Source organism: Coffea arabica, chromosome 11e (assembly GCF_036785885.1).
Source record: "Coffea arabica cultivar ET-39 chromosome 11e, Coffea Arabica ET-39 HiFi, whole genome shotgun sequence".
Classification (NCBI taxonomy): domain Eukaryota; kingdom Viridiplantae; phylum Streptophyta; class Magnoliopsida; order Gentianales; family Rubiaceae; genus Coffea; species Coffea arabica.
Window position 1 is genome coordinate 57,276,325 of NC_092331.1, and position 20,497 is coordinate 57,296,821.

At 35.4% G+C, this 20,497-nt stretch overlaps 1 protein-coding gene and 1 long non-coding RNA gene across 2 annotated transcripts; both read left to right on the forward strand.

The window, feature by feature from the left end:
* The first annotated feature begins 11,467 nt into the window (after positions 1-11,467).
* On the forward strand, positions 11,468-15,870 carry LOC113717413 (ABC transporter G family member 21). The gene is made up of 5 exons (XM_027242253.2): positions 11,468-11,973; positions 12,159-12,957; positions 14,433-14,624; positions 14,711-14,889; positions 15,083-15,870. The coding sequence occupies exons 1-5, from the start codon at positions 11,758-11,760 to the stop codon at positions 15,731-15,733; spliced, it is 2,037 nt and encodes a 678-aa protein (XP_027098054.1). The 5' UTR covers positions 11,468-11,757; the 3' UTR covers positions 15,734-15,870.
* Positions 15,871-17,214: 1,344 nt separating this feature from the next.
* Positions 17,215-17,756, forward strand: LOC113715678 (uncharacterized). Its single transcript, XR_003454052.2, has 2 exons — positions 17,215-17,411; positions 17,520-17,756. It is a non-coding gene; the product is annotated as an uncharacterized lncRNA (long non-coding RNA).
* The last annotated feature ends 2,741 nt before the right edge of the window (positions 17,757-20,497 follow it).

Below are 20,497 nucleotides of genomic sequence, written 5' to 3' on the forward strand. Positions count from 1 at the left end.
ACTTGGGTTCTTGTAAAGCCGCCGTCAGCTAAGAAAATTGTTGGTTGCAAGTGGGTCTTCAAGAAGAAGGAAGGTATTCCAGGGGTTGAAGATGCAAGGTATAAAGCACGATTAGTTGCAAAGGGCTATAGTCAGGTACAAGGTGTTGATTTTAATGATATATTCTCACCTGTTGTTAAACATAGCTCTATTCGTGTTTTGCTTGCTTTAGTAGCCATGTATAATTTGGAGTTAGAGCAGCTTGATGTTAAGACAGCTTTCTTACATGGCGAACTTGAAGAACAAATTTATATGAAGCAACCCCAGGGTTTTGAGATTGAAGGTAAGGAAGACCATGTTTGCTTATTGAAGAAATCCTTATATGGATTGAAGCAGTCTCCAAGACAATGGTATAAAAGGTTTGATTCATTTATGTTGGGTCATGGTTATTTGAGGAGCATGTATGATAGTTGTGTTTACTTCCGGAAGTTAAATGATGGTTCTTTCATTTATTTGCTGCTTTATGTTGATGACATGCTCATTGCTGCCAAGAATTTGTCAGAAATTCACACTTTGAAACTGCAGTTAAATAGTGAATTTGAAATGAAAGATTTGGGAGCAGCTAAGAAAATTCTTGGCATGGATATCAAAAGAGATCGAGGAGTAGGGAAGTTATTCTTGACCCAAAAAAATTACCTTGAGAAAGTTTTGGAGCGTTTTGGCATGAAAGATGCTAAACCAGTATCTACTCCTCTTGCTAGCCATTTTCGGCTATCTGCTGCTCAATCACCAAAATCAGATGAAGAGGAAGATTATATGGCACGGGTTCCTTATTCTAGTGCAGTCGGCAGTATTATGTATGCAATGATTTGTACTCGTCCAGATATTGCACAAGCAGTCAGTGTTGTTAGCAGATATATGTCTTGCCCTGGTAAAGCACATTGGCAAGCTGTGAAGTGGATTCTCAGATACTTGCGAGGTACTTCAAATGCATGTTTGGAGTTTGGAAGAAATAATAACACTTTGGTTGGTTTTGTAGATTCAGACTACGCTGGGGATCTTGACAGGAGAAGATCACTTTCAGGCTATGTATTTTGCATTGGCGGTTGTGCTGTTAGTTGGAAAGCTACTCTACAACCTGTCGTAGCTTTGTCTACTATTGAAGCAGAATATATGGCTGTGACCGAGGCAATCAAAGAAGCCTTGTGGTTGAAGAGTTTATTTAGCGAGCTAAGTCTATATCAAGGTGTTACTGATATTCACTGTGATAGTCAAAGTGCCATACACTTGACTAAAGATCAGATGTATCATGAGAGGACGAAGCATATTGATGTGAAGTATCACTTCATTCGGGATATCATTGCTGAGGGGAAAGTCCTTATTCAGAAAATCAATACTAAGGACAATCCAGCCGATATGTTTATGAAACCTCTTCCAGTTTACAAATTCAAGCAGTGCTTGGATTTGATTGGTGTTCATTGTTGGTGATTTACGCCCATTGGGGCTTATGTGGAGAAGGTGGAGTAATTTTACTATTGTCGATGGTGGAACTAAAATTATGCCAAGGTGAAGATTTGTTGATTTGTCAAGACGCAGCCGCAATTCTTGACTTGGATGGCAGAATTTTGCGTCCCACATCGAAGATCAGAAACGGAAGGCTTCCCTCTTGATTCCTATAAATAGAAGAGGCCATTGAACGTTTGAACTCGCACCACTTAAGAGAGTTATATGGGCTATTAGCTTCTTGAGTCATTTAGCCCATTTAGTCAAATATTTTAGGCTCTCTTATTTTGAGTTTAGGAATATTTTCTAAACTCTTTTGTAAGTGCCTATTGGCCTAGGAACCACTTTCCTACGGTCTTTTGTATTTCTTCTTCATAGTAGAAATATTGCTCCTCCCTCGCCCGTTGACGTAGGTCAATTTGACCGAACCACGTAAATCTTTTGTGTTTTTTATTTGCTTTGTTATCCGTCTTTATATGGTCGGTTTTACCGCCTAATTATTATATGGCTGGTATCTACCGCCTATCTATTATATGGTCGGTTATACCGCCTACTTTGTGCTAACTTGAGTTTGTCTATTCCTGCCCCGGTCCTAACAGTAACTACTATCAAAAGTCAACAAATGAGAATTAGAAAGAGTAAAATTGATACTGGTTCAATGTACTATTGATATCTCCTAATGGTAAATAAATAATGTAGTATTGATGGTTCCTAATGATGATTCATTTCATACATTACTGTATTCTGCACTATCGTAATACTCATGAATCAAAGGTCCATTATGACTCAGTCACGAAGCCAGAAAAAACTTTCAATGGGGGCAAAAGTAACATTAAAATTTTTTACCTACTTTTTTTCGAATGAAAAGTCTTTTCTTAGCTTACTTTAAATGGAATTTTGTGGTCCACGTATCCTTTTAGAATATTAATTCATGAACCAATTTAGAAGACCATGTAATTCTTTCACTTCTTTCGTAAAAAAACTCTGGAGGCACATTTAAAATTATATCAAAATTCTACAGGTATTATAGGAATTTAAGGGATACAGTGCCCCCACCTAAATCCGTCACTGCTATGACTTATTGTAAGAGTTATATATACTATCTTAAAAAGTTCATTTAAAATAGTAATTAGACTCTGCATAAGATTAACATCAACTACGTATTTTGGTTAATCACTCCAAGGCACACGATGACCATTGACTGCACCACATACAAGGTAACTTTTGGAAAGATGGGACTCCTACATATGGGATATTTGTTGACATCCTTTTCACAAAGCAAAAAAAACTTTGTCCACCTTCCCGTAAAGTGAATTTGAATTAGCAACTAATGTCCAATGACCCGGGGACAGACAATATAATTGTCGGACGGAAGTGAATTAACAAATCCATGTCAATATTTGCCAACGCTAATAGCAAAATGGGAGATGCAAACTCTTGTAACTGGCCGCCGTAGGAAAAAAGGTCGTGCCACTTTTGTCTATTTAATTTCTTTAACGTGACAAATTTGGTCTGATTTAGTTTTTGTCAATGTTGGAAAGGTTGGAATGTTTGTAACCATCTCATGCATGTACGTAGGAGACTCGATCAAGGCGGTAACAAGGCAAGCACTTCATTTGAGGAGTAGACAAATGAATCTTTAAATCCTGTTGGCCATTCAATTTCAAGGAAAACGATGATCAACGAACTTTGCTAGTTACCTGTAAGTGTTGATGATGCAAGATCGATCATGGTACTACTAGGAGACAAAGCAAAGGGTGGATGCTGGTGTGGAATGCAATTTCGAAGAAACTAACAGGAAACATGTTCCTCCGCATGTTTGACAAGAACTCCCGCATGTTTTCACCTTTAGTTGCAGTTCATACTTCCTCGCAAGCAGCCACGGATTTAAGGGGGGGCTGGTGGGGGCTTAAGCCCCCCCCAAGCCGCCGGAAAACCCCCTATATATAGGGGATTCCAAAACTGATTTCCAAAACTCCGTGCATAGCTGATTTCCAAAACTCCGGCATCGCGAAGCTTTTGTTCTTTCCCGGGAACGGCCATGGCACCAAAAGCAGTTCCGCTGAGGTCGAAATGAGCAGGTCCGGAAGTGCATGGATATCCGGGACAAAAATCTGTTATAACAACTCTGACTGGCTGGCCGGAGCATGCCGGATGCTTTGTGCATTTCACCTACAGGATCATTTATTTTCCTTCAAGTAACACTAGCTAGCTATAGTATGTAAGAATGACCTGAGCAATAATAATTAGTTTTACTTTTCTTATTTATTAAAACAAAAAAAAAAGAGAGGAAGTAGTTTTTTTATTTTTCTTTTATTTTTATCCAGAAAATAAAATATTACTACCTACTTGTATATTATGTGTAGCTGGGAGAGCAAGTTAACAAACTAAGAGAAAATAAAATGATAAGATAAAACCAACACATAATAATAATAATGAAACAAAGTAGTTAACATTATGATAAAATGAAAATTTTGGGAAAAAAAAATGGGTGGAGGAAGAGAGGAGGTTTAGGGGGAAACAATTATAAATGGATTAATTGGGTAACCCATTTATACCCGTATACAAAAATTTAAGATACTCATACCCATCTATTCATGGACAAATATGGGTAAATTTAGTTAAATAGATATTCTGATCTAGCTCAAAGGTTGGTGGAGACTAAGAGAGATATTGTGTATCCATTGGTTTATATGCTCTTAAAGTTGGCTTTGATTTTGCCTGTTGCTACAGCTACAGTAGAAAGAGCTTTTTCAGCTATGAATATAGTGAAGAATCGGTTGCGAAATAGAATGGGAGACACTTGGATGAATGATTGTTTAGTTACTTATATTGAGAAAAATATACTTTGTGAAGTTGAAAATGAGAAAGTTGTAAACCGTTATCAAAATATGAAAACTCATCGTGAACAATTGTAAATAGTTTAGTTTGTTTTTGAAATAAAATTATTATTACATTAATAATTTTGAGTTTGTCTTTTTATGTTTTTCATGGCATATACATATCATTTATACTTGTTAGTGAATTTATTTATTTTTTGCTCAAAAAATTAAAAAAAGAGTAGATAAAAAATTTTAGTATTATTTGTGCCCCCACTAAGATTTTTTTCTGGCTCCGCCCCTGCTCGCAAGGTTTTCAACTACGCATTTTCTCTGCGCGCATGGTTATTTTCGTGAGTAGGATGGTTTAATTCAAAGTTGCGAAAGCTCAAGTCGCTTCTGTGGTTGCTTTTCCATGCAGTAATCCATTATCAATCCTAGGGTGATTAATTGTTGTTTTTATTATTTTTACGTAAAATATCACTTTCATTTATAGCAAGAAATGTACACCAGCAAATTGCAGAACAAGTGCCAAACTAGTACAACCAAATCTGAATAGAGTCTTACACTATCCTAGGGTAATTTTTAATCAACTCTTCATTTTAAGAAGAATTAGTTGAAAGTCCATAGTATTACGATATCAAAAACTTGCATACTACTATTTTTAAATTAGTTTTGAGCGGTTAAATTCGCACCGCTTCATACTAAATCAACACCCTATACATTTATTAGGCATTAATGCCCTTAGTTTTTATACAATAAACTAAAACTTTTTGTAGCATTTAAATTATATTTCTGCATAATGAAAGTAGGAACACTAATATTTTTGCTAAAGAAAAAAATTATATACACTAGTCTTTATGCTAGTTCTATAGAGAAATTTCTTTTTTGTTTATATAATTCCAATATTTATATTTCTTTGAAGTTACTTTAAAATTTTTCCTTCTTTTCTTTTATGAGCCTACTACCTTTATTTTGTTGAATTGTTTTTAATACTAATTTACACATAATCAAATAATATATATTTGTGAAAAATTTATTATGATTGCAAGTTTTATCTAGAAAATTATTGAGATTTTAATTTTAGAGACTTGAAATGTGCAGATATTGCTATTTGTATACTCATTTGTAATTAAAAAAAATCTCAATTGCTAAATTAAATTTTGAGTTAAAAATTAATATTCTTAAGCACTTGTAAAGTGTTTGAAAATATTCTCTTCTAAATGGGAACATTTTCCCCTCTTTTTTGCTTGGAACTATAAGAAGAATCAAATAAATTGAATAGATGAAAGTATTATTGTCCATTGAGCACATGGAGTGTGAATTTAGTAGGAAAAGATTGTGGATTTAACCCCTTTTATTAGTTTTATGCAAAGATTTTCTATACCTGAGAGGATTGTGGAATCTAAAAATTATAAGAGTGAGGAGATCAATAACACACTCTAACACATAAGAGAAGGATGATTTACAAACATAAAAGTATGCATGGGAGAAGAGAAATAAAATTAACATTATATTATTAATCACATATAAGAACAAGAATTTCACATCTTGACTCTTCTCTTCCTAGCTGAAGATAATAGTAACATATTCTATTTATAGTTCACATGATTTGATAAACAAGAACAAATACTACCACAAATTACCAAATACAATATTCAAACTAAAAATGAAAAGTATAAGACATCAATTTGACCAAAAAATTGCTAAACAATAATAAAGAAGTTTCTTTGAAGAATTAATTTTTTCTATGTTGACAGTGTATATGCTAGTGAATTTGAATGCATGACATAAATGTAAAATTTTATACATATATCATACATCTAACCCTACTAATATACTCCCTCGGTCCTATTTTGATAGTTCTAGTTTTTTTTTCACACAGTTTAAGAAAAAGTAGTTAAATTTATTGGAAAAACAAATTTAGATTGCTATTTTTCTAAAATACCATTATATTAAATAAAGTTGACTTTTCATATATCAATATGTTTTGAAAAATTTAAATGCATTAAATGGGATAGATTATATTCAATACTAACAATCTATATTAAATAACGTAGTTTATAGTAATAACAACTTATATTGAATAAGGGTATTTTACAGAAATTAAAAGATACTTATATTCTTCAATTGGAAAGTAGACTATAATTTGTGACAGACGAAAAAGAAAAACAAGACTATTAAAGTGGGACGGAGGGAATATATACTATCAGTGTACAAATGTTTTATCCTTGGTTTAATGTGCCAAGAAAGATGAGTAGGAACTGTAGATCAAGTCGAGAAGCAATAAATTGTGACTTCTTTGCCACTTGTACCAACCAAAGTTTCTAAACAATAATTTAATCTCCACTACGTAGAAAAAAGCTTTGCATTTTTTCAACTGCTGCATAATCAAAGGTTCCATATGGAAGAAAATGACAATTCACCTTTCCAACCATCGCAATAAATATTACTCACATTAACTCCATAAGAATCAAATTTCTTACACATATGCAAGGATCATTCGAAAAGGTTGTGGTGTAACTGCGGTGGTTGAAGCTATCATTAACTACACAACCTTTAATCTTAACCTAGTACTATTTTAGAGCCTTTCTCAAATAAACGTGAATCTTTTTCCAACATCTATCATAGGTGATACATGCGATAGAAATCGAAAGAACGTCTAGTTTTATATAACAAGACAGCAGCAAATCTCATTTGTTCATCTATACACTAATTTCCTAGGACCATTGCCATGATCAATGAAAGTTGAAACCTTAGTTTAGCACCAGCACACATTAAAAATTATCCACCAGACGGGATTTCACCCTTCACTTGGTTGAGAACCGGACTTCAAACCTTGAACCATTTCGAGACCTATTAAAACTTAGACAAAAAGAAACAAAAAGAAAGTTGGGGAAGAAAGAAGATAAGAGGGCTTGCAAGCCCTAATCGTTTGTTAACACCTAAAAACTTGATGTGGTGTTATGAATTAGGTGTAATTCCCAAAACAAAGGACATATATTCCCTCCCTTTTTTTATAACTGACGTTTAAGAAATTTACTCTAGTGTACTTTTATCTGTCATTTTATTATCCCCATACAGTATTAATTATTTTTTTCACAATTTTACCCTTTTATCTCTCTTTTCCAATACAGGGTTCTTAATTACTACTCCTAGTAATTATTGCATTGCTTTTGGCCTAGTAAAACAACACCATTTAGTACTCTAGTGAGAGAAAACATGGATGAATTGGACAATTAATGAGGGTACAAAAGGAAAGTAGTGTACAGATTTAAGCAATGAAAAACTTTTCTTAATTGGTGTGCAAAACCTTGAACGTTAGTTATAAAAAAAGGGAGGGAGTATTTGAGTTTCCAGTTTGCATTGAGCTAACAATTTCTTTAAATGTGGACATTGTACTGGAAATTGCAATTACTTCAAGTTATTAGTGTGATATACATGCATTTAAAGTCATGCTACCTACTGCAACAAAGAATCTCCACGTACTACATGCAGCTTGCAGAGACAACCGTTTTACGGATTGTGGAGGACCACGAAATTAATTGCATAAAGTTGGGATCAAGCTACGTAGGATTAACAGCAATGGAAGGTGAAAGAACAATGATAATATCCAAGGAGAGAAATGTATCTTTGTGTCTCTGTATCCTCAAAATGACGCATTAAAAGTGAACTAAACATCATCCAAGCTTGACACGTACTGAGCAAACGCAAAAATGTGGCAATCGTTTGTAATGGTTATCCTGATTAAGGATTAAGACGTTGTCATAGGCTCCCGTAATTCAATTCTAGGCAGTATAATCAACTTTTCTGGTGAATATTGTCCAAATATGAAGGATTATATGGTCGCGCAGCCTTCGATGCATGGATATGAAGTAAAGTGTTGATCCTTTTATGTTGAAAACAAATAACTCCGACTCTGCTTTTTCTAAACGTGGGAAAGCTCTTATCCATGTTAAGTAAGGATAAGAGATGTTTATCAAAATGTTTTGAACTCTTCAAGATTCTCAATCAACTTACTTACACGGTTACACCTCACCTCAGGACTGAATTAGTCCTACGTGTTAGCCGCCTAATAAAGTTTGAGTTGTTATTACTCCTACATATTCTCAATCAAAGCCTAGACTTCACTTGCTTCCCAAGTAGCATTAGCCTAATAAAGTTTGAGCTGTTAATTTGTTATTACCAGATATCTATCTACTTCCAAATTGTTATCGGTAATAGTGTTGAACCTTAAAACTTAGAAGTCACTGCCTGCTCGGTATTAGTAATATTCTTAATTATGACACCATGCACAAAGTTTCCTTATTAGAAGTCACAATGTCTTCCTCTTTGGGTAAATAAAGGCAGATAAATTTACGTTTCGAAGGCTGTGTTCTAATTACTGGTACAACAAAAACTTTGTTCCAAATGTTTTTGCCGGACGATCGCATACTGTAGTACTACGTTGGCATTTGGCAAGATAATTACGTAGCAGCACGAATATTGACAGCTGCTAGATGATCCCATAGAAAAGCAAGACTTTTCAATGATCGTGACACCACCTTCTTCAACAAAGCCTTTATAAAGAAAGACCACACATAATCTCATTCTCAGCCACTATCTTAACCCAGGAATGGACACTTGCCACCTAGAAGAGCCACGAGGAACAAACGCGCTTCTCTTTTCCCTTGGAAACTCCTCAAAAGAGGAGGCACCATATGCCCTCTCAAAACCCTCGAGTGAAAAAGCTAGCAATGAAAAAGTGATAGAAAGAAAGACAATCAACATACAGTATTGGGTTGGTTTCAGATCTCTTCCTGTTCAAAATCTAGTGCATGATGATTGTAGCATGCAGTACATTATCGTTGCTTGAAGATCTTATCACATATCCATGTACCCCTTTCTGATGTTTTGTAATCATCGAGCTGAAAAATAATTACTTTAGTTATGAATTTGAGATCTTGATTTCAAAGCTCCCTGCTCCTTAAAGCTCACCTTTCCCCTCCTTTTCTTTCCCCGCATAACTAAAGTGTATGGCAGAAATTTGTCCTAAACGTACACATCCTCAATCCACCAAAAAAAAAAAAAAAAGAATTCCAAAGGAAAAAATATCCATTTCCTTTTTGTAATGAAATTTACGCAACTGAAGAAGTAACCTTTAATTAAACGCAGAATAACAGGAGAGAATTTTGAAATAGGACTGCACCACGTGGTTTCTTTGCAGGCAACCTGGCAACGAATTACCTTCTCCTGGAGTGAATATTCGACCAAAAATGGGAATACTCTTTCTCTGGAAATTGCACCCAAATCAACCACAATATCATCATCCCAACAACCATTTCTGACAATAATCGCTTCATCTACAAGAAGAATCTGCCATCAAGTCATTAATGTCGGCAAGAAATGCATCAAAATGATAATTATTTTGGTCATTAACTGTGGCATAGGGTTAAATTGGCACTATTATTTACATTACCAGTTTATTCACTGTAAAAGTTGATGCGGCCATCATTTACGTGTTTTAGTCCTGGAATATACAGTTTCCACAGGGTGACCTCGGAATATTTATTTCCATGCAACAATACCATATACTACTATTTAGGTTCAACCATCATAAAAATCTTAAAGGCGTCTTTTTGCTGTATAAATTTCATTGGTCATGCATTCCAAAAAAGGCAGTGACTCGTAATCTTGCAGCATCAGCATATCACTTTGGGGCAAAAAATTAGTATAAAGATCTTATTTTGTAGGTCCTTAACCAATAAAGTTAAGACATAACTAGCTCAGAATACAGTGCCTTCCCACTGGTCAACGGATTTCAGAAAATAAATTCATTTTGTTTGCTTTCCAATTTGAATTCTCCAAAACTTACTGCTAATTCTTATAATTTATCTTGTTCTCCTTAGATAATTTATCAGATATTCATTTGGATTATCAATTTTGATACAACATACTTACTTTTTTTTTTTTTTGAAACAAAAATTTAAAATAAACGACTCAAATCATGTTAAGTTAATTCGATCTGAACCACCAACAATTACACTCCATAATTGCCGATACACAAACAAAAAAGCTTCAAAAGAGAATCTTATACAAGAAATTCTTTTTCTTTTTTCTTTTTTAAACCCAGTACTCAAGAGTTTTCCAACTCTTAATGAGTCAGGCTGATATTGTTCGTGAAAATAAGTTTGATGTATTTTTTTTTTTATTTTTTTGACGCATTTAGTAGCCGCCGACCCGGGTGACGATAGTTTACGTTTGAGAGAGAGACTTATGCTTGTTTGACAAATACTGCTAGTTTAAATTGGCAACGGATGTGTACAGTTATATAAATGCTTGCTAATATGTTCTTAATAAAAATAATTTAAAAATCGAGCTATGAGATATGATTAAGGATTTATCTAATGATTGCTCTTAAGGCACCTACTAGTTAAATGACACTCCAATTGTTAGATTTCCCGGAAAAAAATAATATCAAGAAACTGTCTTCAAAAGGGGCAGTTAAAAGATGAAAAGTATGTTGAACAAGTGAGTAACAACCAATGCCTTAGGGATACTGGTCAAGAAACTGTCTCAGGGGCAGTACGTTTAAGGGCATTAGTTAAGTTTTTATTTTTTTTCCTTGCACAATCAGCGAAAATATATTAAGAGAGGGCGTACTCTAACCTATGTTAAGAAAGTGTCCAATTTGGTTATAGGACATTAGAGGGAGAGAAACCTACCTCTAGATCAACTCTTTTCACTTACAGTCAAAACTGCATTATCTATTTTATATGGTAGCCAGCTCACCTAAGGACATATTCCTGAAGGTGCTAATTAAATGAAATTAAAGATATTAGCTTTCTTGAAAAAAGAAATTCAAGAAACTGTCTTTATTTAAAAGGTGAAGGTTTGTGGACTACATTTGAATAAGTACGTGTAATAACCAAAGCCTTAGGGACACTAGTTAGAAAAAATCCCTACAATTTCACACTTGAAAGGATCTAATTAATTATTAGCTAGGAGAATGTGAGAAGAAGACATGAGTGGGGACTAAAATTGGATTTTACCCTAAATTCAACTACTACCACACAATATTAACAGTTGGCCACAAAGATTAATAAGTGGACGCATATGATCATGCATACAAATAAAGTGGAAAATGATATTGTTGGTAACAATCAATCAATACATCACTCCTAGACTCCCTTTTAACTCTTTCTAGGTTCTCTAGGCCGCAGCTTAGTGATCCTCTCATAGCGCTTACTTACGGCTATATCATCACCCAACCCGAAGCCAACTCTTTCCCGTGCATTCTTCGCTTTTAAATTTATAGCTCCCCCACAGACTTGCTCTTTCCCTGCATGTGATCTTCCTCCTTCCTGATCATTTTAGACCATTTGAAGCCCTTGATCCACCAGCATTCAATTTCTCTTGTTCTTGATCTTGTTCATTTTCCAGCCATTCATTTACTCCAGTCTTTTCCAATCCTGAAATGATGCCTCCTGAGCAAAAAAACAGTTCTGCTAGCATGGCTGGTTGTGCAGGTCCAGCTAGTAACATGATCAAATGTAGCCGGGCAGAAAACAATTCAGTCCATGTTGAGCCCCTGAATTCAGCAACCAATGTAAATCAAAGCCCTGATGAGAACCAAATAAGCCCTGTTCGATATTCGATCCTTCGTCAATCACTACGACCTGTGACACTCAAGGTATCCTAGACAAAGAATCTATTGTATAACTCAACATGGCATGGTCCTAGGAGATTTTCTTGCATGTAATTTGACCTGAATTGAGAATTATTCTGTTCACATGCCGAAATGAAAGTATGTTGGCGTTTATACCGATTATACGTGAATTATTTTGATCCCTTTTTATGAATATGCTAATTTTGCAGTTTGAAGATGTGGCTTACACTTTAAGTTTGAGAGGGACTGGAGGTGGTTGTTTTTCTTCATCTCATCCAAAGCCAACTCGCGCTATCCTGAATGGTGTCAGTGGAATTGTTCGGCCTGGTGAGTTGCTAGCCATGCTAGGTCCGTCAGGTAGTGGTAAAACAACACTCCTGACAGCCCTGGCTGGAAGGTTATCTGGCAAAGTCTCAGGCACCATTACATACAATGGACTTCCTTTTTCGAGCTCAATGAAGCGGAAAACAGGTTTCGTTTCACAAGATGATGTTTTATATGCTCACCTGACAGTGTTGGAGACATTGACATATACCGCTTTTCTGAGGCTACCAAATAAGCTCTCCAGAAATGAGAAGATTGAGCAGGTTGAGTTGATTATCATGGAACTAGGATTAACTAGATGCCGAAATAGTATGATTGGTGGCCCTCTTTTGAGAGGCGTATCTGGTGGTGAGAGAAAAAGGGTCACTATTGGCCAAGAAATGCTAGTGAATCCTAGTTTATTATTGCTTGACGAACCAACTTCTGGCCTTGATTCGACTACAGCTCAGCGAATTATTGCAACTTTGAGGTGGCTAGCAAGAGGTGGCCGGACTGTGATTACAACACTTCACCAACCGTCAAGTAGGATGTACACAATGTTTGATAAGGTGTTGGTTCTATCAGAAGGTTATCCAATTTATAGCGGCAGTGCTAGTCTTGTGATGGAGTATTTCGCCTCAATTGGCTATATGCCTGGCTTCAATTTCGTCAATCCAGCTGATTTTCTCCTTGATCTTGCTAACGGTACACCATTTCTTCTTGAATCTAGTTACCTTAATTTGCTTCTCATTGAACATGATTCAGTAAGAATTTTAAGTCTGAAGAGATACAAAGTACTATTAACGTAGTTATCAATGCTACAGTTACATTAGTTCCCTGAACTGCATTCTTGCTACCCATGTTCTGTCCTTAACAATAGCACTATGAGAGCGTACCAGAATTGATGATTCATGTCTGCTTTACTGTTAACTGATGCATTGTGTATCCCCAAATTGAGCATAATTAATGGGACTTGAAATCTTACAGTTGGCTTCTCAAAAGAGTGGGCTCAAGTTCTGGGAAATGAGAACCATCGAATAAAATCCATCAACCTCAAAATTGTCCAATAGTGTCTAATCGTTTTCCACATCAATCAATTGCTTATATCAAGGAAACTAATGTTCGATATTCATTAAATCAAGTCAGTTTCAGGTTAATTAGGCCAAAAAACTTATGACATGGATCGCGCAATCAATGCGTGTTTGACATATTTGTTATCTGTGCGTGGTTCATAATGTTCTATGGGAAAGGATATCCTGTTCCTGCTGTTGAAATCTTCTGCCAAGATTTTCAAACCCACAAATTTGGAATCAAGCAGAATTATTTGGGCCTTTAGCAGTACAGCTTTTATTTTTGTAGGTAAAACAATTTCTGTCAATCCAATTTTTAACTCTCTTTTCCAGTGAAAAGCCCTACAGTCTAATAAGTTTCATGAATCAATAAAAATTAGTTCCAGCTATTATATCTGCTTTATTGGCTGCCTCGGACAGGGGCCTTGCTTTTTGACACCATCTCTTGAAAGTTGAAGATGGTACATCATATTAGAACATATTCCCCGGAAATTCGCAGATAACTGGACCCTAAATCTATCTTACGAATCCATGTTGGTTGTTTAATTGGCAAAAGATCTATTCGTACATCACCAGCCAATGCTGGCCCAACATATTCTTAAAATCTGTTTCCTTTCTTTATGAGCCACCAAGAAAGTATACTGAAAAAAAAATGCGTGGTGATGTACATGAGGATTTTTCCTTCCCTTGCCTCTGTAACTTGTTCTGTAGTTGATTAAGATAATTACCTCAAATCAATCTGATAGCTTTTAAGACATGGTCCTAAATTCAATGATTAATGGCGATCGCTTATTCAATGATTAAGGGTGAAAAATCTTTGTTGGTATTGGTATTGTAAGTTCTCCAGCATTCACTTTTAGACTAAGTATTTCGACTTCAAGGAATGAGCTTCCAGATAAAAATCTGTCTTTTCAGTCCGTCAATAAACACAACTTCATAGGACTGAGCTTCCAGATAATAAGTATGTCCTTCAATTTTTTTAGTCCGTCAACAAAATCGTATGAAACTTCAGCAGTAAATTTACAGAAGAAAAGAATTTTCATGATTGTGATGAATGTGAACAACAAATTTTCTGTTCACTCATTTACTGCAAAATATGTGGTATTGAAGGTGTGGTTCTGGGTACAAGACAGGATGATCGAACACAGTTTCCAGGAAGACCAGATCACCATGATGAAAAGAGTTCAATTAGACAGTTCCTAGTATCCTCTTACAAGAAGAACCTATATCCTTCTCTGAAGGATGAAATCCAAAGAAGATCTCAGGATCCAGTTAATTCAAGGGGAGCAACACGATCAAAAAGTATGGAAAATGGCCTTATAACAGGAAAATCAATTTTATTTTATTTTTTTTGCAAGCAATAACTGACACAAACTAAACTCTTGCAGGTTCTGAGAATCAATGGACCACGACATGGTGGTTACAATTCAAAGTGCTTCTGAGCAGAGGCCTTAAAGAAAGAAAGCATGAATCTTATTCAGGACTAAGAATTTTTCAAGTCATGTCTGTTTCAATTCTTTCAGGACTCCTTTGGTGGCATTCTGGTACTATCCACATACAAGATCAGGTACTTTTACTCTTGTTGATGCTTTATGTTATGGAGTCATCATAAGCAATTCCACACATTGAGTTCAAGTGGCCTAAAAGTCTATCTCAAAAGGTTACTAGATTAGCTGAAATGCCAAACTTTCTTGATTTTATAGCAATTGCAATTGTTAAAAAAAATTTCCCTGTTCCTAATCTTAACTAATCAATTTCAGGTTGGACTTCTATTTTTCTTCTCGATCTTCTGGGGATTCTTCCCTATGTTCAACGCTGTATTTGCATTTCCACAAGAGCAGCCAATGCTAACAAGAGAACGCTCCTCTGGCATGTATCGCCTTTCCTCATATTATTTTGCTAGGACTGTTGGTGACTTACCAATGGAGCTTGTACTTCCAACTATATTTGTAATCGTGAGTTACTGGATGAGCGGCCTCAAGCCTTCACTTGTTACTTTTGTGTTGACGCTTCTGATCATTCTTTTCAATGTGCTGGTTTCACAAGGATTTGGCCTAGCACTTGGTGCCATTCTAATGGATTTGAAACAGGCCACTACCTTGTCTTCTGTGATGATGCTTGTTTTCCTACTAGCCAGTGGTTATTACATCCGGCATATTCCACCTTTCATTGCTTGGCTGAAGTACATTTCGTTTAGTCACTACTCTTACAAGCTTCTTTTGGCAGTCCAGTACTCAAACAATGAGCTTTATCAATGTGGTGTAGGTGTTCACTGCAGAGTAATGGATAATCCAGCAATCAAGTTTCTAGGTATTGAGAATTTGGGCATGGATGTGGCTGCTTTGGCTGTAATGTTAATTGGATATAGGCTATTGGCATACATAGCTTTGAGGTTGAGACAACCTCATTGACTGTAATAGGGGAAGGTCAATCTGATATTTGTATTCTTAGGCCACCAAGGCTGATTCATATGTTCCAGCATTAGTCTGTTGCCCTAACAATCGAAACTCAACTTCAAATAGTAAATTGAGATTCTGAATTACATAAATTGAACTTGTCCTTTTTCAGGATCATGTAACAAATGGCATGCTCCAAAAGCGTCCACATGTTCAAAAAGTTTTACTTTTGTGGGGAATATGAACCATTTAAACCATATAACAAAAATAAGAATATCAGAGCAGGAAATGTGATTCCAAACTGTATCATGTATCATAAAATTCTACATAAAACTACAATGCTGCTCAGCTTTTTCCCACTTGCAGAGCCTGAAAATGCTATAGATTCTAAAATTGCATCATTGCTGACTTGGTCATAATTTTTCTCAACGAATCATACAATGCAGAGAAATTCTTGGAAACTTTTAACATGAAAACAATAATAGCCAACTCGCATTGTGGTCTGGGGATTACATTACAGAGCAGTAATGGAATAGGTTGCTCAACTTGCTGCTGACATATGCATTCCACGACTGTTCTCAGAACTACAACTCTGTCATTTTGTACATGAAGTAACAAAAATTAAGAGAAACTGTCAAGAGGAGAGCAACTTTATCTTCATTTCCTTCTTTAGTAGGGGAAGATGGTTAATTATAAAATATCATTTTACCATCTCACAATGTTCCAAGTTGCAGATTAATGTTTCCTGAATTAGACTGATGCTTGTGATCACCATTGCTATTAATTCTTTGAGAAATGTCAGCTTTGACTAATCAGCTTAATTCTCGACGTTCAAGTATGGCAGCCCAGCTATCTAATTTCAAGAGGTCGATAACAGCTCGGAAACCAAATTAGGGGGCGATGATTATGCTCTCCTACATGATTTTTGTGAAGGCAAATAATTTAAGCAATGAAATATTAATATCTTGCGAAAAGATAAAATATTCGTAACAGGAATTGTTGTGCTGGCAGCTTCAGCATTTGCCGCATGGGCCTTGGCAAAAAATTACCAAAGGCAAATTCTTTATGACAGTAGTAGTCTATTCTGCAGATGTCACATCTCTTGAGAATCTGAGGCAACTAGGCTCAGGATAACGTTGAGAGTTGAGACTGGTATTCTTATGCTGACTCTGGGAATATGAAATTTAAATTTCAAGAACTTATTCCATATGTGAGAAATTAAGCTAAGTATCAGCAATGAAAACAGCCCTTGAAGAATCTGAGTTAGTCATTCTTCAATTTAGTTCATGACAGTTGTTTGATTTTTTGCACCATAATAACTGGCATGCAAACTTGAAAGCTAGTTACAGAATAACCTCTCCTTGTCAGACTTATGCTAAAAGCATCTGATGCAAGCTCTTTGCGCAATTATTCAGTAGGCCTCAACTTCAGTTATACCATTTCTTTGGATGACTGGAATGATCTATATATACCGGTGTTGATTGAAAGATTAAAATGAGGCCTCCGAATTAGAAGTGCTTTACAACAGTTAGAAAGCTAACTTCTAAAGATGGCATCGATTAAGATTGAGAAACCAGCTGGTTCTCAAGCACAGCCACCGCCTGGGCAGGTTAAGAAAGAGCCTGCCAAAGCTCCAGCCTCCAAACCAGCCCCTAAGAAGACCGAGCAGAAGCCTCGGGAGCCAAGGAAAAAGGTACTAGTATTATTAAGCTGATACATGCTTCCCTGCTTAAATTTTGTCGAATGTCAGATGATCTTCGTGCAAAATTGAACTCAAAATAATTTACTTTGGTTTTTCTAGGCATCAGGTGGCAAGTCAGCTGCAGCAAAGAACTAAGAACAAGGATGATTGACTTGCTGTTACAAATATTGTAATATAGTAAGTATGACACTATGACAGTCAGTTAAGGTTTTGCCTGTTCCCGGCTGTCCCTTAGTTTACCGAAGTTATACCACCGCTGGATTGTAATCCATCTATGTAACTTTTCCCTTCCTAGCTTGGCCTAATAATCACATATAAATCTTATTACGATATTAATCTTGCAGTTTAAGCTAACAATCTATCATTCCTGAGAAGAATTGTGAGCGAAAAAGGTCGATTATCAGACTGTAAATGCTTGGAAAACCAGTTAGGTCAATACTACTAGCTTAATTCTCATCCTCCCAAGGTGGGATATAAGTAGTAAAAATTGGCTAAAGAATGACAGATTCACTGTTTTGTTTTGGGGGATTTTTTTTGGGGAGGGGGTGGGGAAGCTATATCATGTGGCCTTCATTTGTATAGAACATCAAAACGTTAATCAACTTTCATGCTAATACCTTAATCAATTGGTCAAGTGGGCTACTTTCAGAGCCACAAGGCGCAGAAATTTACCATGAGTTTAGTTTCTCAGAAAGAGAGAGTTTGGCAAAACTGCAGCTAAACTCGCTTTGCAATTTGACTTGGCAAATTTCCCTGACAAGGCAGTTATTCACTTAGATCTTTGGCTACGCATAAGAGTCCCCCCTTAATTCTGAACCAAAATCCACAAGGAATATTTGGAAACCAAATAATATGAAAAGTGGAACACAATCGGTGCAAATATCCATTTGGGATGCTATGGGGAAAAAAAAATGTAAAATGAGATCCTGGATCACCCAAGATAGCATTGGTTATCTTAGTATCAAATTTACCATTCCAAAACTCCATTTTGCTTGGACAAAAATACATAGACATCAAGGTTTATAAAAATGTGAGAATTCGTTTATTAAAATTAAATTATGCAGAAATCAAGAACTCTGGAATGATTTTATCAACAAATATTTCTTTAAGTGCTCTTTTTCAGAAACCTTTGCCAAACTAATAAGCTACCAGGTATGCCAAAGAAAAAAGTCAAAAGGGCCATCTCATTTGACTCCTCACTTTGTCAATTCTTCTCTGTTGAAAACTGTCATTAGATGATTCATTAAATGGGAGCATATGATGTAGCCAATTATGCGTTTTGACAGTTATAGGTTATTCTCCTAATTAATTTGTGGCAAAATATCAATTGAAGGGGGGAAAAAATACATTAATCATAATCACCGTGTCATCCGTTCACATGATGCGCAAGCTCCTGATAATTAACGGCATGTAATTAATCTGCAATAAATGCTGATAATTAATTTTTACTCAAGTAAAATAAGAAAATTTCTAACGTAGTGATTTTCAAAATTGCACACTCTTGCTAACTGCTTATTGTCTAAGCCCATTATTAATTTACTAGTCCATCGCCTTACCTCTAAGTTTTAAGTATCACCATCTACTAAATTTTGGATACTTATGCCAATCTCTAAAATCTTAGACAAGTACAGAGAGTTTTAAATATTTTTGTAACTTTTACCGTGTCTATGATGCTACTATAGTGCCCATGATGGAGTTCAAATTATAGTTTTTAAATAAGTAATATTTAATTAGGAAAGTATATTAATGCAATGAGGCATAATAATCAAGAAAGTGTTGTTCATCTAAAATTTTATTCTCATATTGAGATCCTTGAGATCAATCTCATTAGATCTCACATTAACATATTTGGACTTGAATTAGTTTATTAGCAAATAGTTTGGGAGAAAACAAGCGGTGGATGGTGTTGGAAGCATATACAGATAGTCATGGAATAATAAGCGTTTTATCTTTTAAGTATTTTTTGAGCTTCACGATGTAATATTCTATTGCATTTTCATATTTGTAATTTCTAGTTTTGTTTTTCAAATTTGTTTGTATCTGTCAATATTTGATGTAATTTCTGCCATTAATACTGATTTAACGAATGATGATGTTTTTATCCCAAAAAAAAAAAGAAATATATAATTGCTTGGTAGGATAGATGTGATCTAAGCGTACTAATGAATTCCAATTGGATGGTCACATTACAAAAAACCCATACAAAAAACTGTATGTTTTGGATCCAGTAGAGAATTTTTTGGATAAGATTACAAGGAAACCACGATAGTGGAAATATTACAAACAAATTACAACAATAATCAACCCGCGAACAGAGGGAGATTTTTTCGATCGCATAGAGATTGGATCAACAAATTTTCGGATTTCCAAATGTTTTTCCACAAGCCTGGTTATCTTCATTTAAAGTGAATGGTAAATTTCACATTATGATAATCATCTCTCTCCTTTTCCTTTTGTTTTTGGATAATCGAATGCAGATGTAGACTATGTAACTGATTGTGGATTGTTAACAATGTATGAGATGGTAGGATAAAAATATCATAATGTTTTTGTTCGAGGTAGAAAGCATCCCTGATACTCACATCCGTTGATGGTTTTTTTTTTTTTTTTTGGGGGGGGGGGGGTGTTGCCTGAAGAAAGATGTTGCAGTATCCGTTGAGGGGTTTTGTAACATACAGAAGTTATTCATTGAATTTCTATGAAGAGGAGAATATCCTGCTTTCTGCATATGCTTCCACGTTAAAAAAAAAAAAAAGGTTTCTAATCAGATTAAGCATTAAAAATATTTGAGATACATAAGATTAAACTAAACCAGCTTCCAAATTCCCCAAACTAACAAAAGAAATAACAGTGCCAAGAAGTTAGAAACCCTTTAAAAACATACAGAAATACTTGGGAGCCAGGTTGGATGGCTCTTGGAATAATCTGACTTGTAAATGCAAGTGCTGAGGGATCAATCTATCAAGAATATCATCTCTTTTGGACAATAATATTCGGGACATGCTTGAGACTGGAGTACTAAATTTAACTCCCGAAAGGGCCACATAACCATAAGAAAAATACATAATAGAGACGAG

Excerpts from the sequence above, each read along its gene's own strand:
- LOC113717413 (XM_027242253.2), top strand. The coding sequence starts at position 11,758 with ATGATGCCTCCTGAGCAAAAAAACAGTTCTGCTAGCATGGCTGGTTGT. Across the intron at positions 12,958-14,432 it reads TCTCCTTGATCTTGCTAACG|GTGTGGTTCTGGGTACAAGA; the intron begins GTACACCATTTC and ends GTGGTATTGAAG. Across the intron at positions 14,625-14,710 it reads GGGAGCAACACGATCAAAAA|GTTCTGAGAATCAATGGACC; the intron begins GTATGGAAAATG and ends AAACTCTTGCAG.